At 32.4% G+C, this 23833-nt stretch overlaps 1 protein-coding gene across 5 annotated transcripts in view; it reads left to right on the top strand.

Annotated features, from left to right (window-relative positions):
* The first annotated feature begins 9013 nt into the window (after positions 1 to 9013).
* LOC148601542 (uncharacterized) overlaps positions 9014 to 23833 on the top strand; it is a 137142-nt gene continuing 122322 nt past the window's right edge. For all 5 annotated transcript variants that reach the window (XM_088555503.1, XM_088555502.1, XM_088555500.1 and 2 more), the window contains exons 1-3: positions 9014 to 9119; positions 12207 to 12436; positions 22980 to 23050. In XM_088555503.1, coding sequence (XP_088411629.1) covers positions 12211 to 12436; positions 22980 to 23050 — 297 coding nt within the window. In that variant the 5' untranslated portion in view covers positions 9014 to 9119; positions 12207 to 12210. The remainder of the gene's footprint in view (positions 9120 to 12206; positions 12437 to 22979; positions 23051 to 23833) is intronic.

The following is a 23833-nucleotide window of genomic DNA, read 5'->3' as shown; positions in this document are numbered from 1 at the left end:
GACCGGCCTGACTAATGATATTACTGTGAGACTAAATATTGGCAAGACAGTTTTGGAATCGACAAATGGCACGTGTCTCAGTGATTTATGGTTTCATCCCGTTAATGGTTGTATAAATATACTTGTCCCGCGAGTACTCCCACCTTGTTTATCCCCCGGAGAGTTATTAGGCGTGGCTTCTGTGTAAACAAACGGTAGTCTATAAACTTGTCAATTAGGGGCTCATTACTGTCATCACATTATAAGCTCTCATGGCTTTGTGTTTTGATTGTAATATACCTGGCTGGTGTTATTTTAACTTAATCAGATTTTAGTTTTTATTGCAATTAAGGAATAAGTACTTGGTGGGTGTATATGGTCAGGTGTGAAAATATAGATTTTCGGAGTAGATATTTATTTGCACAGACTTAGTAATTGAAATAAATTCATTTGTAAATATGTCAACTTATAACTTTAATTTTAAAATTTACCAGTCTTCAAAATATTGCCGGATAAAATTAAGAAATATGATTTGTCTAGAAAAAAGAAAAAAGGATTAAACTGAAATAAGAATAGAAAGAAGAAGATGCAGAAAAAGCTCAAAAACGAATAAAAAATAAATAAAAGTGATTTTAAAATTTATAAATAATAATGAATTATTTTTCATAAAAAAGATAAATACATAAATAAAATTAAATATGATAGATAATCTAAACAAATATACCAAAATAATATAACTAATTTTTTTTCATAACTTTACTGAATTGGAAATGAAATTGAAAAAAATAGGACAAACTTTACATGAATATATCTAATTTCTTAATTAGGATTTAGAAATCCAAATGTTATGAAAACCACCGACTTTCGAGTATATTTAAACTCTAATTTTTATACCCGTATTACAAAAAATATTCTTCATGATTCCATTAGGGTTAAAAGTTTATAAAGAAAACAGGGAACGTGGTGTGGTGGGGATTATTAAAATTCAGAAATTATACACCCATTTGGTGGAGGTTTTATTATGGCAGTCTACTGACATCTCACGAAAAACGCTTTGATGAGTTTGAATCTACAACCGTTCAATGTTCAAATTAAGTTCCCAACTATTTTATTAAAATCTAGTATTCCACCATGAAATGACTGAGGTTTTTAACATCTTTGACTACCCTGTCGGGTCTCGCACGGACGGGGCACCCTGAAATTTACAATGTTAGCTTTTTAATTTGAATGACCAATACCTCATACAAGCAAAGCAAAGAAGTCTTTCAATATTATTACTATTTACATGGGTATGATGTCAAGTTTTATTGATTTTGATGAACCATTTGTTAAAAAATGCAAAAATCAACACTTTGCATTGTGCATTTTATCTTTTTTTTTTAAGATTCCTACAATTTTCTTCAATTTCACAGGCAATTAAAGATAAACAATTATTGACAGACACCTTTGCTTTGTTGTAAAAGTTGCAGTTTGGCTGTAATTCTTTAAAAAAGTATTAACAAATGAGCCGAGTGGTACACGATCCTTAACTTGTTCCATTCATGATTAAGCTGAAGTATTCTACATTGTTATCGATCTGTTCACGTTCTTTCCCCTCACTTAAGGCTAGAAACCACTAGTTCTACTTCCCATAGGCTTCTATGCTAATTGCACAATATTCAATGGCTTCTCTGGACTTTACGTTATATTTATGATGATTGGGGGTTTTTACGGTCTTGACTATCCTTACGGATCTCGCACGGGGATTCTGTTAGTAATGCTGGTTAGTAGTAGGAGGTAGCGGAGCCCAGCCTTCGGGATACCTGGCCGAAGAACTCAGTCAGAATATGTCCTACTAGTGGCTGGGCTGCTGTGTTGACGCTCTGTCAACGTGTAGCGTGACCTTAACTTTAACCTGCAGAGGACTATACATCAGCATGATTCTACATATGTCAGCTCACAATCCTCAGAATGGCATGATCTCCTTTGATTAAATAAAAACGTTGTTTTCACAATATTCTGAAGGTATTATCGACATTTATTGCTTCAATTGCATTACTACAAACTTATTTCATTTATCAGCAATGTTCAGTAGAATCAAAACTGAGCAAATCTGACAGTTAATGCAGCTTAAACATACTATTCTGGAGAGGAAATCTGGGTGAAAAAGATGACGTGTTTGAATAAATGAATGATAGAGCCAATCTTTACGATGTGGTCATGGTTACCAAGTTCGTTTTTTTTTTAAATTTCAATTACAGAGCCATATTTTCCCAAATATCTTTAGATTTTCTTTGCCATGTCAGATATTTTTTGAAGCATGGTGTTTTTATCGGGCTACCGGAGCGCCGTGCCGCGGTAAGAACTGGGAACTTCACAGAACTGTGTCGGGGCTATCGAAGCAAAACGTGCGTAGCTGTATGCCGTCAATGTTAGTCCCGCTACACGTTGCTTGTTAAGTTACGATAATTTCGCTTTGAAGTCAGTATATCGTTCCCTGTATAAACAAACATGAATCATCACATTGTCATGTAAAACTGAGAGAGGCTTTCTCGTATGCAAGTCCGTCTAAAACTCAACATTTGTAACAGGAATCGAGTTAATCTAATACCCGAAACTGCAGTTACGAATACATGTAGCTTAAGATATATGTTGGTGTTTGTGTATTTTTGTCGTAATTCCATAGTTGTTTTTAACAAAAGCTCTGATATTTTTTTTCCAAATCTATAAAAACTTATTAACATTAGGTAGGTATACCAGAAACTACGGAAAGCCAGAGTGGAAACCCCGTTTCAAAGGGAGGTCCACTCTGGCGTTCCATACGAAGCATACCTCAAAAGCCGTAAATCTTTTATGTGGCTGATATATTTTCTTCCCCGGCGCATGATTCAATTACGTGTATTCCCAATATTCAAAAGGTCAACTAAACGCCATTTTACATGCTAAGAGTAACCGGGATCACTTTCACATCATTGTGTAAAAATCGGAGAATCTTAATTTTATAAAATTGATATCAGGATTTTTTTTACTTCTGTAAAAAAGGAAGAAATGCATGCAAATAGAATTTTGGAACGCATTCTATCGCATGAGCCAGGGATGTTATAGACACGATGCCCTCCTTAAGTACTGCGATATAGGAAAAGTTCAATGAGTGTCTTCGAACGTAGAAGACAAAATTAAAATTGTTTGAAAAGCAGCTGTACTGGCATGTTCCCATGTATCCATTTATGTATAGTCAGTTCAACTAACTAAATCCAGACTTACTGAGAACTAAATCCAGACTTAATGAGAACTAAATCTAGACTTACTGAGGACTAAATCTAGACTTACGGAAAACTAAATCCAGATTTACTTAGAATTCTATTCAGCCCTTAACTGCAAATTGTACAGATCCTCTGTCACGTCATATATTCACGTTTTGGACAAGTGTATGTGTACGCTTACTTTAAAGAGCGTTCCACTAAACCGTTGTATGAATTTATATCTATCGAAGCTAGAAATATTTATATGTAAAAATGTCAACTTGTACATCTCATAGTGACTAACAGTTTTATTTAATTTGCGACCGGGTATATAAAAGAGAATATTTTAATAGTGGTTTTCTTTACAGCTTCTTTTTATATAATTTCCACAACAGTGTAAACAATTAATGGAACTCACAGCATTATAGAACCATTTTGTATAAATCCGTAATTTCAAGAATACCGTAAATTACCGACATAAATTTTCTTTTTATTTCATCACTGGTATTTGGAAACATAGCACTTTAATGATGGTTTATTCTCTGGGTATTTCTCTTTCATAAGATAAAAAGTTCTTTAAATCACTTGTGAAATGCCTTCGCAATTGTTTTTTTAATCGCCTATGGCCCGGGAAAATTTTCTTCTCTCGATTGGTATTTTTTCGTAAATACCCTCGCTACCACAATTTATCTGTTCAAAATGTATACATAATATATATCAAAACATCAAATCTTGTATAAACTATAATGGTCAGAAATTACACTCTTTCCCGTGTGCAATAGTAGTTCTTCAAAATCTGCCCATCTTCTTATTGGCTTGTTCCCATTTCGGCTTAGCCGTCAAATTTGATACATAAAATTATTCACATTTCGCCTTAGTGAGATTTGGAGTCAACTAAGGCGAAATGGGAACTTGTGTAAACATGTAATTAAGTGCTACTTGTGCATTTGTTTTATAGCATTTAAACCTTATATACACTTGTACATTGTATATGTAGATCTTTATATTGTTTTTATTTTTTTTTTTATTTTTGCTTATTTCATTCTTTTTTATTTTGTGAAATGATTAAGTGGTTTGTTGGCTGGGTTTCTGTCTTAATAACTTTTTCTGATTTTATTCACCGGTTTCTTTTTATTTAATGGATACAACATTTATGGATAAGAACTGAAATATAAATTTGATAAGACTGTGAACTTTGATAATAATGTGACTCGAAGAAGCACATCCCAATTTTATAAGCATACAACAATGAAGGTTCATTTTACGTACAACAAAGATTGAGCGAAATGGTAATAAAAGCTTGATTCTAGTAGAACAAAGTAAAAAGCAACAGCAGAAAACAGTTTCAAGCTGAGATCACAATATTGTGAAGATTCATTGACAATATATGATAATTAGTGAAGCTTATATATATAACTTGATTCTGATAAACCGATGTAGGTACAAAGGTATGCAGAAATACAAATTCCATCAAAACATTACTATTTGTACAAGTTGACGAGGACCGATAAAACATCTTATTCAATATGAATACACAAGTTAAAACAAAATGAAATAATAGGAAGAAGATAATAAATAAATTAAAAAAAAATGTAGGTGGAACGTCAGAGAGAATCCAACATATCATTTATCTTACGAATAAATATACACAAGTTTTTTTTTTAGTTTTGACTGTTTTTTTTCTGATTCATTATTTTCTTGAATTTAACAACATGATGTGTAGTGCTGAATCTTCAAAAATGGATGCAGTTCTTCTCACTGCAGTGGTCAGACTGAAGCTGGCAAAAAGATCTGGTTTTGACACTTAGCATACATGTACCTCAATGTTTATATTGTTTAACGAGTTGTAAAAACTTAACCACAAAATGTTACAAAGCTTTCAGTTTGAGCAAGTTAACTTTCAGTTAAATGATGTTTGGCTTAATTTATTTAAGTATCAATTATGTATACTCCTAAACAAATAATATCAATTTATTGATATTGGATTTACAAATAAATAAAAATATGAATATTACACATTTACATAAGAACTTCCATAATAACTTCATTAGTTTTTTAATCAATTCTATACATATACATGTACACTCATTAAATTTATTTTTTTAAGAAAATCATATTCCATTTTCGAACTCAATTTTAATTTTTTATAAGTCCCCGAATTGTAAAGCATGAAAAACAAATGATATATTCATTAGTTTCTTTTTAAAATGATTTTTTATTAAGACAAAACTTGAAAAGGTAAAAATTTAACTTTATAACTATTTTGTCTAATCATTGTAACAACACCTTATTAGTTTACAGTTTTGTTTTTACAGCAACAAAATATATGAATTCCCGGTGAACCGAATTCCCATTTCGCCTTAGTACTTTTTTTTACCTGTAATTCACAGCTAAGGCGAAATGAGAACACACTTCTTATTTTCGTAAATTGTTTTTGAACGATCTCGAGAACTGTCGAAGCCATAAAAATGTCATGGGCTTAATTACACCGATTAACTAATGCAATTGAAAAGGATTTTTTCTTCATCTCATACGCTGACGGCACTGTCATCGTGGCTTAATCTGAAATACTCATTGAACAAATTTAGTGAGTACTGTAATACATAAAATTGTCGAAAAAATTTTTTTTCGCGAAGTAAACAATAAAGAATACAATAACTCTACTGTCTAATCTTAATGACTTAACAAAAAACATGTAACTACTTGGATGTACATTTTCCGAAAAGTGTAATTTTACCCGGACACTTTACAACATGTAGCTTCAAAATTAATTGTAATTCCCATGGGGACCAACTGTACACCACTTGTTGTGGATCTCTTCCATTATTGTTACGAAACACAATTTATGGCTAGAACAAATGAAGACCCTTCCAAACAACATTGGGTAGAAAAAGTTTAATATCACCTTCAGATTTTTGGACGATATTTTGGCTCTTAACAAATGATTGATTGATTGTTAGGGTTTATCGCCCTGGCTCTTAACAAAGACTACTTTAATATTAACGCTAAAGATATATATCCTGCTGCAGAACTTTCTTTGAACAAAGCAAATACTGTTAATACATGTTCTTTTCTCAATCTTAGTATTCATATCAATATGGTAAACTTGATACTAAAATGTACGATAAAACGGGTGATTTTTCATTCCCTATTGTTAACTACCCGGTGACGTTCCCTTGTCACCATCCTATGGTGTTTACATATCACGATTAGTTCGATTGGCTGGGATTTGTAATAATGTTTCGGATTTTAGCCAAAGAAATCTTTATATAAAAGAGACTTTGCTACATTAAAGTTTTCGATATCACAAGCTCGTCAAAACACTCACAAAATTTGTCAACCCGATACAATGAACTTATTCTCGAAGACAGTTGTACACGCAAAGGATTATTACGTGCAGGTATTCGCACCCTTTATATATGGTAATATTCTTTAAAAAAACAGACACAGCTCAATACTCACGCAATAAGTTGACTAAATCGTTGAATAGACTCGTTCGTAAGGGGTATAGTTATGATATTGAGGCTGCATGTGTGCATGTGTTGGCATTCTTCTTTTTTATTGAAAATTTTTTCATGTGTAAAACTGACAGAAAATGGTAAATAATGTCCGAACACCCCCTTTTTCTGAAGCACCCCGACTGGCATCCCTCCTTTTCAAAGTGTTCGGATCCACCCATAAATTTGTCTACAACAGATAATGGTAAATGTCTTAAAAGTACTGTTTAAATAAAATCTTCATGACCAATTTACTCAAAGTTGATATTAAAAAAAAAAAAAACATTTGGAGCTAAAACATTGAATTACCGACTATATATATTCAAATATAAATTATTTGATATTCTGTAGTGATAAAGATATTAAAACTCTGTAAATTTAGAGTCATAAACCATAAACTTCTAATTGAATATGTTAGATGGAGAAAAAATATATCTCGAGATAATAGAACCTCAGTGCGGCACTGTTCTTTTTATGGAGACGGCGATAAATATAGACCTGATAAAGGTGATGGATACATGCATGTGTTACTATAATGTAAATCTTTCATGATAACGAGAAAAGTATATAAAGATAGGAAGTTTATAATGAATTGCAAAGTTTTAAAGTTAAATAAATTTATGAATACCACAAAAAATCTAAACTCCACAAATTTTGTCAATCAGCAAAGATTTATATTTAACTCCTTGATCAGAGGTTTTCTAGTCATTCCGTCCCCAAGTCGTTCCGGCCTAAGTCGATCCGGCCTCATTTTAAAAGTCGTTCCGTCCCCAAAATAAAAATATTTAATTTTACCATTTAGTCAATGAATTTAGATAAATTATTTGAGATTTTACTTAAGTCGCATATTTTTTTATAAAGATTAGTCAACAAATGTGTATTCATAATGTTTCCGTCAAGAACCATAGACACTGTTTTTGTAATGTTTTATCAAATAAAATATATAATATTTAATACATCTTATATTTTTTATTCTTATTTTGCAGGTCTTCACTCGCCTACAGACTCTGATTCCTGATGCAAGAGTACAAGCCTTCTGTTTAGATTTTGAATCAGGTAAGCCACATTTATTTAATGCAATATTTATTTAATGATTTAAATTAGTTAATAATCAGTCCATAAATAATTTGATTAATCAGTACATACATAATTTAATCTGATTAATGCAGAAGCAGATGAAGAACCAATTGATTCCGACAGCGACGACGAGTGAAATGTGTGATAGTTATTTAATGACAATGTGAAAGTGTGTGATAGTTATTTAATGAAAATGTGAACGTGTATTATACTCATTTAATGACAATTGTGACATTTTGTGATAACTATGTGAATTGTAATAGATCATGCTTGATTGTTTCTGTATTAAATTACTATAATAGATATCAGAAAAAAAACTTGCTTTAATACCAGTGCTATGTTTTGTGCATATATATTACATTGTGATATCATGCTAAATTGTTATCTGTATTGTTAAACTATTATAATAAATATGAAAAATCTTGCCTTGTTTATCAATCATGGAGTTTCCAATGCTGGTAAAATATATTGAAATTTATGCAGAAGTATGGGTTCATATTCAAAGGCTTTAAGTTTTCCTTGGTGTAAGTTTTTCTGTTGTTGTATTCAGTTCTTTCATGATAATTCAACATCGCCTTGTTTCCAAATGATACATATCAATAAAAATAAAAAAAAAATTAAAAAAAAAAAAAAAAAATGGGGCCGGAACGACTTTTCTGTTGTTGTATTCAGTTCTTTCATGATCGTTCGACATCGTCTGTTTCCAAATGATACATATCAATAAAAAACTGGGGCCGGAACGACTTTTCTGTTGTTGTATCCAGTTCTTTCATGATCATTCAACATCGTCTTGTTTCCAAATGATACATATCAATAAAAAAACTGGGGCCGGAACGACTTTTCTCTTGTTGTATTCAGTTCTTTCAGTATTGGTGGTCATGATCATTCAACATCGTCCTGTTTCCAAATGATACATATATATACAATAAAAAACTGGGGCCGGAACGACTTTGGGCCGGACAGGTTTGGGGCCGGAACGACTTGCATCCGATCAGAGACATTTAAATCGCATATTAATATTTCTGTGCAATTTATCAGAATAATCAATATGACATTAAATGAATTCACTGATTTAACCTTAACTGATAACCATGATTTTATCCATCACACCTTAATCCACATATTTGTTTTTCTAATCATTGTATTTATCCCTCTTACTTCATTTGTTAGGTTGTTATTTGTACTTCAAATTTACCGCCAAAGCGGCAATATTTGAATTACTTCCCTTTCCCCGTAAATATTCACAGGAAGTGCATCTGGCGGAAAGGACAAAAAAACAGCGGCACTGCTTTGTTTAGATTGGAGCAAAATTTTCATCATGTTATGCATGACTACACGATTTTAGGTAACATAAATCTATTTATGTTTAATGTTTTTATAAAATATATTCAATTTTTCCCTGTATTCGTGTAGAGAGTGTTTTGTGACGGATGGATTTTGAACCTTTCGATTTCACAGAAACGGCATGAAGTAGGTTCGTTCTGACAACAGAGAGCACATTGTCCATTGAAACTCATGTTATTAAAAAAAGTTGTTGCCATTTGTTTTGTTATTATATTGCATAGCAATCAATTATAGTCTTATAGTAAATTGTCACATGTCTAGATATATCTGGACTTTTGACAGGTGTCAATTCATTGTATTTGAAAAAAAGGGGGAAGTTTTTAAGATGTAATTTGTAAACTGATGATTATTTTCGGGCTAGACCTTTTCATTCCTTCTCCTGCATGATGGCAAATGCACAATGGGATGTGATTGATGCATGCATATTCTTATCAAAAGGTAAATACTGCATGTCTTTCTGAAATCATTGGAGTAACATCACAGTTCTCCCAAAAATAATAATAAAAAAAATAATATTTTCCTCCTTTAAAAGCAGAATAGGAGGATTATCTGGCTTATTTCGAATGTTATTTCACAACTGGTACCTGATTTCATTTTTATAATACAACTGGTTTCTTAAAGTATTATGGAGTGTGATGATTCAAGTCCAGTTAAAAAGAGACATTAAAAACGCATTAAAGTATTTTAAAAATTGGAAATCTATAGCTCATAGGGGGTTCTCCCAGACCCACCATCTCACTCAAGCTCTACATGTCTGTTAATGGGATGTTTAGATAAGCATTTCTAAAATACTTAGTATTTTATCAACACATGTGAGATATTTCTATTGTAAAATCTTACCAAATTTCTGGTAACCAAAGTCTTCATTATCATATTTTTGTTTTGTCCAATGATTTTTTATTATAAGTCCTGCAAATATCTGTAATTGTAATGCAGCAAGACTGATTGTCCATTCAAAAGGTCAGTGAGGTAGTGTTCTGGACTACATGTACATTGTACATGTATAATCTGTTCATTTGTTCATTTATGAAGACTTGTTTGGAGCACTCGTGTGATTGAGTTTCCGATTAATCGAACAATTGATTTATTGGAAGATCCGATTAAAGTAAGCTTCAGATGCTACTAATAGATTTCAAAATTCAATAACTGATTAATCAAGAAATATAAAAATACTGCACATGTATTTATGATTACTATACATGTACCAACATGTACATGTATCTCTACCAAGTGCCTCCGTACATTAATTTCTACATTTGATTAAACAATTTATTAATTTGAAGATGTAATTGAAGTAGACTTTATATGCTACTAATCGATTACAAAATTTAATAATAAATCAAGTAATATATTTTTGATTCCCTACATGTAACTATACCAAGTGCCTCTTTCATGGATTAATTTTAACATTGAAAGGAGAATGAGCGATAAGGGCTCTCATTGGATTGGAATACAACTGAAAATTGCTCGTAAACTTCTGTCAGATTTAATTATGAATTGGAGATCTGGATCCATAACACATGAAAAAAACAGGAAGATTTCAAATAATTCTTGCATTTAAATGGCAAAAGTATTGCTCGGAGTTTACCAAAATTCAGATATTCTGTCAATTTTGTACTTTTTGGTCACTTTCCAATCATATTTTTTTGCAATGAAATGGTGCCCTCATCCAAGAAACAACTTTATTTAGTGAATGCATTAATGGAAATGAAATGACCTGAGGGTAACATGCAAATAATTACGTCTTATCATGTAATCAAACACATGTACATATACATGTATGTTTGGAATATCCCTGTATCCTTCTCAAATTTTCCCCTTTGTATTCTTGTTTTGTGCTGGGAAGTCTGCTTGTACAAATAATTTGAGGTGTATGATTATCACTGGTCACTTCACAAACTTTTAAGGGGCCACTAATACAAGTACTGTACTGTCCTTGATCAACAGTAGATACTGTTGTCAAGTGCAATTACATGTAGATATTTTTGTAAGTACATGTACATGTAGTTGTAAAAGTACATGTGCATGTATACGGTCATTATCATAGTATAATAGTACTACTTTTTTAACTCATGCATGAATCTTTGAATTACATGAAATCAAACCCTGTGGATCACAATTTTCTTTTAAAAATGGAAGGTCCTAGACCTTTTTTCAACTTCAAGTATGAAATCAATAGTCCACTTGAGGAAAATCAAAAGTCCCGAAAAGAGTGTAAATGAGTACAGTTGGAGACCTAGGTAAATGAAAGGTTCTACATGTAGAAATTTAAGGTGTTTGAACTCTGACCACCACTTATTTGAACTCCTGCCCCCCAGTAAATGGTCTGATAAAGATAAATACACTACCATAAAAAAATCAAAATTTCTCCACTCTGTTCAGAGTTTTATTTAATGGATCAATTGACATTCTATACTGAAAATTTTATAATCTTAAATTATTGGCAATGAGAAAAACTTGTATGGCCAAAGTTCCAAAACAAACCTTCCCTAATCTGTTCTGAGTTGAACTAATATTTAAAATTACAGGTTTGTAATCACAATATTTGAAAATTACAATTTCACATTTTTATCTTTACTGAAAAATTGAAAGTGCAGTTTTTGCCATTCATATGCACATAAAGGTTTTTTAAGTATATTTTTATCTAATTTTTTACTATCAAAATTTTGAGTTACAAGTACAATGTTCAACAAAGATGGGGTTTATGGGCAAGTGTAAATTGCTCCTAAGTTGGTTATGCAAGCATATGCATTGTAATTTGGTCAAAAATTAAAAACAATCCTTGTACTGGTTATTTAATTTTTTATAAATTTTTGCCCAAACCTAAATTTATCAAAGTGGTATTTAGTTTGGGGTTACTTGAATTGCTTGATGTTCATGACATCACAGTTACAAGTTAGTTTATATGTACAAAATAACTGATGTTGCCCAAATATAACCAACCAATCAGTAGGTTTATATACAAATCAGATGAAGTATTTAGCTTTAAAGTATGTGACTTGAGCACATTATAACGCTTGTTGTTAGTGACAAAATCTGATGAACATGTATATGTACATGCATATACATTTTGTATCTTTGTTTTCAGAATTATGGAGAGATGTGAACTGGATATTTTGATTAACGGGAAACCTTCCAACCATTCACCAGAGTCATCTACTCCTTTTGAAAACAACAAAACACCAGATGGAGCTGTGAATGTACAGTTAAAGAAGCAAAGAAAGGGGTCAAGATGGGGGTGCTCAGGCATCATGACAAAAGTTGGTGACAAAATCATAGCCTACACGACAGAAGATGGAATAAAATATCGTAGAGGAGGTAAGTTTGGAAGGTGTAACAATTCTTTAACTTGACAATCCAATCCATATCTTGATTCTTGATTGTTGATCCTGTCTGTTTCATAATTTTTAAAGATAGGCCATGTTTGTCATTTTCTTTTGTTTTTGAACAAAGTTTCAAAATATGACTGTGAAGTCATTATAGCTTAAAAAAAAATTGGTTTCATTTTTTATACATGCACAATTTTTTCAGTTGTATTATGTTATGATGCTGTTGTCATCATTAGTATCTCTGTCACCATCTTCATTTTTAATTAATACATTTAATTTATATTATAGGCCTTAAAAAGTTTGGTCTGGTTTGGACAGGGTTTTTCAGGGTTCAGTATTGTCAGCTGGGTTTCACTGCAGTCATCACAGTTAACTTTTTCAGACAGAAGCCATTTGGACTTCCAAAGTTACAAAAATTGGAAGTCTGAATGATTTTACAGTGGCCTGAAAAAAGATTTGAAATTATATGAAAACATTTTTTTTTAAGTCCTAAATCATCTGAATCTATGTGACTTCTAGTAATAAGAATATCCTGTTATAATGAAATTACATAACAACAAATGCTCATTCAATTTAGACTATTTAGATATGTCTAAGAAACCAAAAATAAACAGAACACTACAACATCCCAAAATATTTGGAAGTCGGTGGGGCTTCCTAAGAACATAATTTTAGGGGACCGAGGCAGATTTTGGGGGCCTGGCCCACCAGCCCCTGGCTAAATTTGAAGACTGCACTGTATTATTTGCTTTTGGAATCTGTTCCTTTTCTATTTAAAAAAAGTGGAATGAGGGATTTATGGGAACACATTCTTTTAAGACTCCCCAAAAATTGTACTCTTATTTCCTAGCTGTTACCAGTAAGAAAAAAATAGGGTAGGTAGGTACATTTGTAGGTGGGGCCTTAGTAATTAAGTCAGTGTCAAATTGTTAAGTAGAAGTCTTAGTCAAAATCATGCAAATTCTGTAATATGTGATATACCCCTTGAAAAGCTGCACATTTTCATTTTTTTTATTAAGTTGTGTTTTAGGTCTATATGATGAAGTATATAATTGTTCATTTCCTTCAAATTTGTTTGCTCTTAGGAGATAATCCACTTTGAAAATCCAACAGTTTCTATTGTATTTTAGTGTTATTTACAAAGTATTCTCCCTTGAATGTGAGTTCCACAGTACATTCTATATATTTTTTATCTCCTATGCACAAGGGTTATACCAAAATCTACATGTTAATTTCTGTTTTACTATAATATTTTAAACAAAGTATCAAATGTAAAAGTATGTGGGCTTTCCAACCATAAATTACATTTTGCACGATTCTTACCAGAGTGCTACTTAATATTACAATATCTCAAAAATCATTATTTTATTCATTTTTGTTTTTCATTGTTTTCTTGTCTTTTGTGTCATAATTTCAGGAGAAAACAAAAATGGCATAAAAAGCACTCATACTGTATGGTTCACCAGAATTTTTAAAAGTCATTTGAATTTTCTGGGGTAGCATGTTAATATTTTTATAAATCATTTTCAATTTTTCCATTTCCAACATTTGGACTGGACACACTGTCTTCTCCAAAAGATCCCCACTCTTTAAAAACAGTGGTTTTTATAAGAGGGAGGATGAATATCATCAGCTGTTTAATTTCTAAAGTGCCAAACCCTTTAGTTCTCATTTCATCCACTATACAGACTCATAAATATCATAATTAGTACCTTTGTGTGAAGAAGATAAAAATTAATTTCACTGCAACAACTTCAGATATTTCTAGTTAACTGCCTAGTTCTTTAGTTTCATTTGTTACAAAAAGTGAATGAAATGCCTTTAAATCCTGTCATGTTCATCAGTACATGTATGGTACATTTTGTAAATAAATGCACTTAACATGTTGTGGTTTGTTGAAGAAGAGCAATAAAAAAGTTCTGCAGTTGTCTCCCTTTGATCCTTAATGGCCGTTTACATGAATATGATCTTCTCTAAAAATAGCAAATGCCAGTAACTATTACTGTTTGAATGTCTGAAGATTTAAGTACCAATCCATATAAATTCCAGATACTATAGCTGACAATAGTGATTCATGGTGCTGAAAAAACTACATAACAAATGCTTTCTTTTTTTTGCCTAAATAAACCATACTTTTACAAAAAAAATATAATCCTTTCTGCATTCAGATAAGTGTTTTAGAGGAAACCAATCATTTATCTCCCATTTAAATCATTCAAATCAAGAATGACAACTAATGCAAAGTGCCAATTTAATACACAATCTGTAAATTTTTATCTTTAATAGCCAACAACCAAATGACAAACGAAGACTGGTTATGTGATTTGTATCTAGATTAAAGTGAATTTGGTGGGTTTTTTGACATGCATGAATTACCTCTTGTCTGATATTTAATAAAGTATGCTAAAATGATGACTATTCAGAAACCTAGAAGTATTAAATTCCTGTCTAATATGACACTCATTTAATGGTGTCCACATGTTATTTGCATTGAGAATGCTTTGAGGGATCTTGTTGTCATTGTCCGTTGTCCGTTGTTGTTAACAATTTTTCAAAACTATTCTCCTCTGACACTACATGACCAGCTGGAACCAAACCTGGTATGAATGTTCCTTGGAGTATCCTACATAGAATTGATGTGGGGATTTTTGATTCATCAAAAAACATGACTGCCATTACTAAAAATGGAACATAGGGGTCAGACAGTAGTTTTTCTCATATATCTCTAAAATCGTTAGGTTTCTAAAGCCAATTTCCTTTTATTGCTGAAATGATCCTTATTATAAGGCCTACAAAAAGTATGACTCGTTGTAAGAGTTATTGGCCTTGAAATGCAAAAAATTATGTTTTTAGCAGTTTTCAGTCAATTTCTTGAAAATTATGATAGATAGAATTAAATTTTCGATTGATGAAATGATCCTTATGATAAATCCTACCAAAGTCTTCATTAGGTCAAAATTGTCAGACAGCTCCTTGTTAGAGTTATTGCCCTTTAAAGACAAAAAATGAACCAGGTGAGCGTTTCAGGCTTTTGGGAGCCTCTTGTTTTGAAATGTTTTTAATTTCAAAAATTTTCTCCTTGGAAACTACAGACAGACTTTAGTTGAAGTTGATATGATTGTTCCTATGCACATTATAAACTTGTGAATATAAAAAAATAGGTGGCAATTTACAGAGTTTGCGAAAAACATAACCTACAATGTCAGTCTAAGATCAGGAAAAGGAAAAGGTAATTTGAAAGTCCAGTGTATTGCAGAAATTTTGAGGAATTTTCATATTCCCGACTTTGACTTCATTTTTAAGCTCACCTGGACAAAAGGCCATGTGAGCTACATTATGTATTACCATCTCTTGACATCCGTCATCGTCATCTGTCATTGTGCGTCATCATTGTCTTTGTTAACAATTATTCAGAACCCTTCTCCTCGGAAACTGCTTGACCAATCAGGGCCAAACTTGTCATGAATGTTCATTAGGGTATTGTGCATAGAACACATGTAGGAATCTTTGATCTGTTGAAAAAACATGGCTACTGTTACTAAAAAAGAACAAAGGTGTCAGACAGAAATTTTGTGTATACATTTCCTTAACCATTAAAATTAACCATATTCTGACTGTTAAATAGTGTTCAGCACGATGAGATCTATTTTTGGTCAATTTTTCGTTTTAATCTGTTAAGCCATGTTGGAGTTACTGCTGTTTTTTTTCGACGCTTGATCCCTATTTCTAATGTTAAAAAATCTACTCCTCTGAAACAATTAGACCAATTAGAATTAGACTTGGTGTGAATATTTCTTAGGGTATTATGCATAGATCTGATGAGGGGATTTTTGATCCATCGAAAAACATGGCTGCTGTTATTGAAAATAGAACAAGAGGGTCAGTCAGAAGATTTTCTCATATAGCTCCAAAATTGTTAGGTTTAGCCAAATTCTTTCAATTGCTGAAATGATCCTTATTATAAGGCCTACAAGGTCTGTGGGGATCAAAGTTGTCAGACAACTCCTTGTTAGAGTTATAGTCCTTGAAAAGGAAAAATGGTGTTTTTAGCAGTTTTCAGCCAATATCTTGAAAATTATAATTGATAGAAAGAAATTTTCAATTGATGAAATGATCCTTATAAGTCCTATCAAAGGCTTTGATTAAATTTTGATACTTTTTAATAATTTATTTCAAACCATTTACATTTTATTGCTACTTACTGAAATGTAAATGGTTTAAGTTTCTAAGAAAAATAATTACTGTGTTTCTTTTTTCCAAAGAGACTGCTTAACAGATTGTCCTATGATAGTGGGTTATGTCCCTTTGAAAATTCAAAGGGATGTAAAATTGCTTGCATTCTGAATTATGAAACAGGACCATTCTGTCAGCCAGTAGTCTTGCACTGATGTTCAAGAAGCTGGACTGGCTTCAAGTTAGTCCTTCAGTCAAAAAGAAATATAATCTTATCACATGCTTCAACAAATGGAGATTTAACAGCAAAAAATGGGGAGAAAGGCATAGTATTGGATTTAACACAGTTATCTTTATGATAAATAAGCATTATGCTGTAAATCATTTTAGATGTGCACTTTATTTGATTATGTCATCATTACCTATTTATCTTGTTGATTACAACCTGCAGGGTAAAGTCAGCCTCTAATCAAATTACCTAATTGCATAATCCAGAACAAAGCATGCCCTAAATGGCTGTTCTTTCAACACATCAGCCTCAGAAGCGTTTTATAATTCACTTTCATTGTGAAGAACCTGTCTCATTAATTTAACAAGGAAATTAAAAACAACAACAACCAAGTGGAAACATATACTTTCTAGATAATTGCCTTCGGTTTTAAGATTCGGGAACATTTTAACCTTTATATATCTCCTATTAAAACAGTTGACTGATCGTCTTATGAAAATACTTCGGTTTTTATAATGCCTATAGGTGTTTGTTTTCTTTTGTGGTGCATTGCAGTTTAATATTGATTTTTGGTAAATTGATGTATTATTGTAGCTATGCGAATTTCCTAATCAAGTTTGCTCCTTATTTAGAAATGATAATGTCAGTTGCATGGCTTTTGGACATGAGAACTTCCTGGAGTTGGTTCTTCATTGGCTGGTTATGTAATTATAATGTTACATGTGTTCCTTTCGGAGTAATTATGTTAAATTTTTTATCAATTGTAATACTTTTGTGTTGAATTATTTTGATAAACTTATCAACAGCTGAAATTGACATGATGAAAAGCAGTTGATAAAATACAGCTGATTAACACCAGGGAAGTAGTTATATCTTTTATCATCTGTTGCAATTTACAAACAAAAATATGTTTGAAAGGAGAAGGTCTGCAATAACCTCAAATAGGCTCCTTGAAATGAAATGAAATAGCAAAAGAGAGATATATATAGGAAAAACAATACCATCCATGGCCTTATCTGTCATCAGTACTCCATCACCTTCAAACTCATTAGTCAATTGATACTTATTTTGTAGGGAGATCCTTTTAACTTGTTTTATCCCCATGCATACAATGCATGGCTTGTTTTATTGTGAATCACCCTGTCCTTTTGTTTGTTACCGGTAGTCCACATTTCTTGAAAGCTAAACTCATAAACCACTCTAGGGATTTTTTATGATATTTTCATGAATGTTAGGCATTACACATGTGTATGTAAATGTGCATAAAGACAGTTAATTTTTGTCCAACCTTGTAAAAGGGAGTCAACTTAAGGGTTTTACATGTTCAAACTCCTTGCTCATGAGATTTTGATGAATTTTACAAAAAAGGTTGGATGTGTAACAATGGTAAGATAATGTTTGCCTTGAAGGGGTATAATCCACTGTACTGGTAACTTTTTAATTTATATTTCGAGATAAAATTACAATGATTAATCAAAGACTTTTCTTGAAATGCCTGAAATATCTGCCATAGGATGTTAAGGAAAGAGATATAACTCTTGAAATCAGTGATATGTTTGTATCATATTCAATTTCACCAAAGCCTATCAAGCTTTCATCTGAAATAGAATGAAATCAATCCAAGTTACTTTGATGCTTATGTGAGATGATGTAAAATGCTGAAGGTACGAGAACACAATTAATTCCCCTTGGTTTTTGTTGTATACGATTATAGTTCCAACTTTGGTAGTAGGTACCTTCCACATTTTTTCATATTTTTACTGGAAACTTATTTGCTGAAGTTTTGCCTCTAATTGGTAGAAAATAGGTTAAAATTACATGGGATTTTTTTTTCATTAATCAAAGTTGTGATTTGGTTCAGTGGAAGAAGGTTAAAATTTAGGACTTTTAACTTAGTTCATTTGTCATGTTTACCCCATCTCCGAGTTGTATGTATTAATTTCAGAAAATGATGGTAAAATTTTCTACAATTTATACATAAAATCCTGTTTTTACATATCTTTAGGCCAGAGTAGTTTTATTCAGTTCGCGCCTGTGGAATTTGTTTAATCTGCTCAAATGTGTATATTGAAATGCACTTGAAAATTAATTGCGGTCTCATGCCTGAATACAAACATTCCAATGATTTGTAAGAGGTGTCCCTTACCATAGGTCTACCTCCTTAAATGATAAATTTTTCTGACATATTTAACACAAATGGGTCCTGTTGAACTTCTCCTTTGAAAATGTTTAACAAATAACATCTCTGTGCCATGATTTATCTGTTTTTTTTAGTTACTTTCATTTTGCAATCATCTATAATAATAAGTTTCAATGCAATTTCATTTGTGTCATGCCGTGCTTAAGGGAGCATTTATTATTTACTTAACTGTTGCTATTAATGCAAGATGTTGCTGTTTAATTACTTCCTTTAGCTAAGGAAGTATAAGGTATATGATACAGTTTTTTCCACATTTACTTTCAAGTGTAAGGTCCACCAGAAGAAAATGAAAGGTCCCCAATAAGAGAAAATGACATAAGGTACTGTATGGAAAGGTCAAAGACTTAGGTTAACAAAATTTCAATGGTCCTGCACCAGAAAATAAGGGTACTTGACCATGGAATTGGAGTTTGAATCCCTTGATGAGTTCAAGATACATGTATTAGTGATTATGGTTATACTTCATGGTATGTAGGGATAGGATCAGAAAATTTGTAAACTGGTCTAACAGTGAAGTAACTTGTCCTCATGATATGATTTTCCATGTTTTAGCAGATTTCTGCTATTTCAAATCCAGATTTTACCGTTATGATTCATTTTTTACTGTACATTTACTTCTGATTTTACCAATTCCTGCTTTGTTTGTTGACCTTGTAAAATTATCTCTGTGTTGTACAGATGCATGTATAAAACATCTAAAATAAAATTAGGTATACCAATGGATACCTTGACTTGCCCGTCAGGAGATTTGCATGCTATGGGCCAGCTAGACAACCTCAGTTGCATGTCCGATTTGTCTTTATATCATTCATTTGGCTTTGAGATTATAGAACCCTTGACATGATATGATCTTTCAAAAGAGTAATCAAGATTCTAGTGGAAATCAAAAGAATATAGTCCAGGGACAAAGACCAAACATGGAAAACAGACACACACAACAAAGAACATAAAGTAACTAAAGTAGTACATGTGCAGTAACAAAAGTAAATGAGCAACTCAGACTCCACTGAAAACTTGGGAGCATGAACCAGGTGCACCGGTAGGGTAAGAGCCCTTTGCTTTTTTTTAAACAACCTACCGAGTTGCTCATAAAAAGTCAAGTCCAGGTTAGATGAAAGAGGAAAGGAAAACTATGACTCGTTGAACAAATCAGTCTTCATGGTGCAGATGATCCATGAGTTCATGAAGACAACCATAAAACTGCTGTAGTGATGACTTCAGTCTTGTAGCAACATAACCCTGTTCCAGAAGCCTAATTGTAAGAAGTCTAGCGTGATACAAGAAGTCTGTGTAGTTATGGCAAGCTCTGGCATAACATATGAGTTGTTAAAAAAAATGGCAAAATTTCATTGTTTTGATTTGTGTCACATTTGCTGTGAGAAACTAGTTATCTTTAGTCCTGTATTACTTATGTAATTTAAATTTGGGAACGTCTTTAATCATTTGCTCTAATTCACTGTGGATCAAATGGTGTAATTGTAGGAGTTTTTGAAGAGGCCAAAGAAAAAAAAACCCCCAAAAAAACAGAAAATTAAAAAGGGAGTCAGAGACATTTCTTTCAAAAATAACATATGTCAATTTCATTGACACATGTGGAAAGTAATTCATGGTCAGCCAATATAATTTTATATATTTTTCAAGTATTTGTATAAATGCATTTTGAAACTGTCTAAATCCAACCCTGAATAATTTGAAATAAAACCACATACTTTTATTTGTTAACTTTTTGTAGATGACTGCTTCTTAGGCAATCATACCACATCCTATTATTATAATGGTTGTTGCTTGGTGTTGGTGGATGACTGTCTGATTGGCAATCATACCATATCCTATTTCGATAATGGTTGTTGCTTGGTATTGGTGGATGACTGTCTCATTGGCAGTCATACCACATCCTATTTTCATAATGGTTGTTGATTGGTATTGGTGGATGACTGTCTCATTGGCAATCATATCACATCCTATTTTGATAATGGTTGTTGCTTGGTATTGGTGGATGACCTATCATACCACATCCTATTTTCATAATGGTTGTTGATTGGTATTGGTGGATGACTGTCTCATTGGCAATCATACCACATCCTATTTCGATAATGGTTGTTGTTTGGTATTGGTGGATGACCTATCATACCACATCCTATTTTGATAAGCAGAACACATGTCTTAACTGATACAAAAATAGGATGTGGTATGATAAGTCATCCACCAATACCAAGCAACAACCATTATCAAAATAGGATGTGGTACATGTATGATTGCCAATGAAGCAGTCATCTACAAAAAGTTAACAAATAATCAAACTTCTACAGGTCACCACATGTTCTTCAATGATTGATAAAACTCATACCATAATGAAAGCTATTCCCAATTTGAATGTCCAAAAATGGTTTTGATTAGATTAGTTTCACTGTACTATAACAGTCTCAGAATTAATCCACAAGTTCTACGGTCCCGGGCAGTGTAATCCACACAGTTCTATGGTCCCAGGCAGTGTAATCCACACAGTGCTACGGTCCTGGCCAGTGTAATCCACAGTTCTACAGTCCTAGCCAGTGTAATCCACAAGTTCTACGGTCCTGGCCAATGTAATCCACACAGTTCTACAGTCCTGGCCATTGTAATCCACAAGTTCTTCAGTCATGGCCAGTGTTATCCACATGTTCTACGGTCCTAGCCAGTGTTATCCACAAGATCTACAGTCCTGGCCATTGTAATCCACAAGTTCTTCAGTCATGGCCAGTGTTATCCATAAGTTCTACGGTCCTGGCCAGTGAAATCCACACAGTTCTACGGTACTGGCCAGTGAAATCCACAAATTCTACGGTCTTGGCCATTGAAATCCACAAGTTCTACAGTTGTGGCCTGTGAAATTTTTTTTTAAGGCCAAGAAAAAAATATGTCCGTTTAAGGTTACATTGGATGAAAAAATTGGATAGGCAGATAGGTAGGTAAAGTCATTTTATTTTTAATATCATTTTATATACACACTTAAAGGAAGATTTCTTGACTTTGATAGTGTTTTTTTAGGTGAAAAAAAAGTTTAGTTGCATTTCATAAAAGAATAACAAAATAAAATGTGCTAGGGTATGCAGAAAAAAATGAGGTAGGTATGGTAACCTTAAACAGACATTTTTTTTCTTGGCCTAACTACTGCACTCTTTTGTCTTTGGTAATTAGTGCATGTAAGTAGACTGTTCATTTGTGACACCAGGGAGTGATAACATCAAAGAAGATGCCATCAAATAGCACTATAAAAAGATCATAAGATGACAAAGTTGTTGCATCTATACACAAGAAATCTTCTGAGAAATGTTATGTACAGAAGTAAAACACTGGTGGCAGCTGATTATGATAGAAATGCACATATTATTGCTAAGCAGGGAAAATCTTTCCAGTAGTATAATTTCCTTTGTAAACTAGATGATGTTAAAGGATTAATAATAAATAGCAACTTTTTTTTCACTAGTGAAAATCAGGTTATAGTATGGTGAATGTTGGTCGTCAGGGAGGGCGGGCAGGGAAATTATTTTCATAACATTTTCTCAGCAACCATTGAACACAGCCTCTTGATATTTGGTATCCTGCATCAGGTACAGGTCCCAATTTCAGGCCTGCCAGTGTCTACTTCCTGTTTAAGGAAATTTGGCCATTTCTGTCTTCGACCCATTCTTTTTCCCCTGTTAGTGAAATGTAATTTTACACTTTCAATTTTTTTTTAACTTTACAGGTCTGTATGGCTTCTGCCCAAAAAGTTAACCATGAAGACTGCTACTGTTTTTTACAGTTATTGTTTTAGGTGTGAAAGCAGATAGCTTTTTTTCAGGGGAATTAAATCTTTTAGTTCAGTATTTTTATTGTATATGAATTTCTGTTTGATTTTTTTTGCATTGTAAAATCATGTCTGTTAATGTTTTGTATTTTTCATTACAGACTGTGTGTACCTGGAGAATTCCAATATAGACCAGCCTTTCTATGTGTGTGGTATCAAAGAGTTCAAATTGGTAGGTATAATTTTAATCTATTATACATTACAAGAATGGATATTGAAGACAACAACCCTACTGATGAAAAATGTCAGGTCAAGGCCACCAATGAGTCTTCAATTAATTACAAGTAAATCCTCTCACCACAGGACCCCAAAACAAGATTATAAACAGGTACAACAGAAGAGTTTCTCTTATACTCCAGCAACATATGCATGTCTAGTTATATTGTTTTCCTTAAATTACCTACCAAATAATTGTAGATTCTTTCCTTGAAAATGAAAGATTCAAATTCTTAAGAAGAAATGTATATTTTTATTTGCCAAGTGGTAGCCAAAGTGCTGTTATGGTGTTTCTGTTAACCATTACATGACCCAGTGGTTTAACTCTTTAGAATTGTTCAAAAAAATAAAAGTGAGTGTTTAAGGAGGTATACTTTGGGTAAGGGACATAACTCTTGAAATCAGTGATATGCTTGCATCTTATTAAATTTCACCAAAGCCTGTCACGCTTTCATTTGAAATAGAATGAAATCTATCAAAGTTACTTTGATGCTTAAAAGAGATTGATATAAAATGCTTTATACAAATGTTCCAATGAGTTGTAAGAGTTATGTCCCTTACCCTAGGTCTTTCACCCTTAAAAACCAACAGTAATAGAGATATTTTGAAAAGGATATGAATAAACAGAGACAATGTGACTTTTTACAATGAACACTAATGTGAAAAACTAATAATTCACATTAATGGTAGAAGTGGGGAAGGTTTAGTGCTTGGAACCCAGTCTTTAAGAAAATCTGCA

This window comes from Perna viridis, chromosome 12, assembly GCF_037379345.1.
Source record: "Perna viridis isolate PV_CMFRI_1.1 ecotype Kerala chromosome 12, ASM3737934v1, whole genome shotgun sequence".
NCBI lineage: Eukaryota > Metazoa > Mollusca > Bivalvia > Mytilida > Mytilidae > Perna > Perna viridis.
The sequence above is the reverse complement of the archived record's forward strand: the minus strand, read 5'-3'. Positions and strand labels throughout refer to the sequence as shown.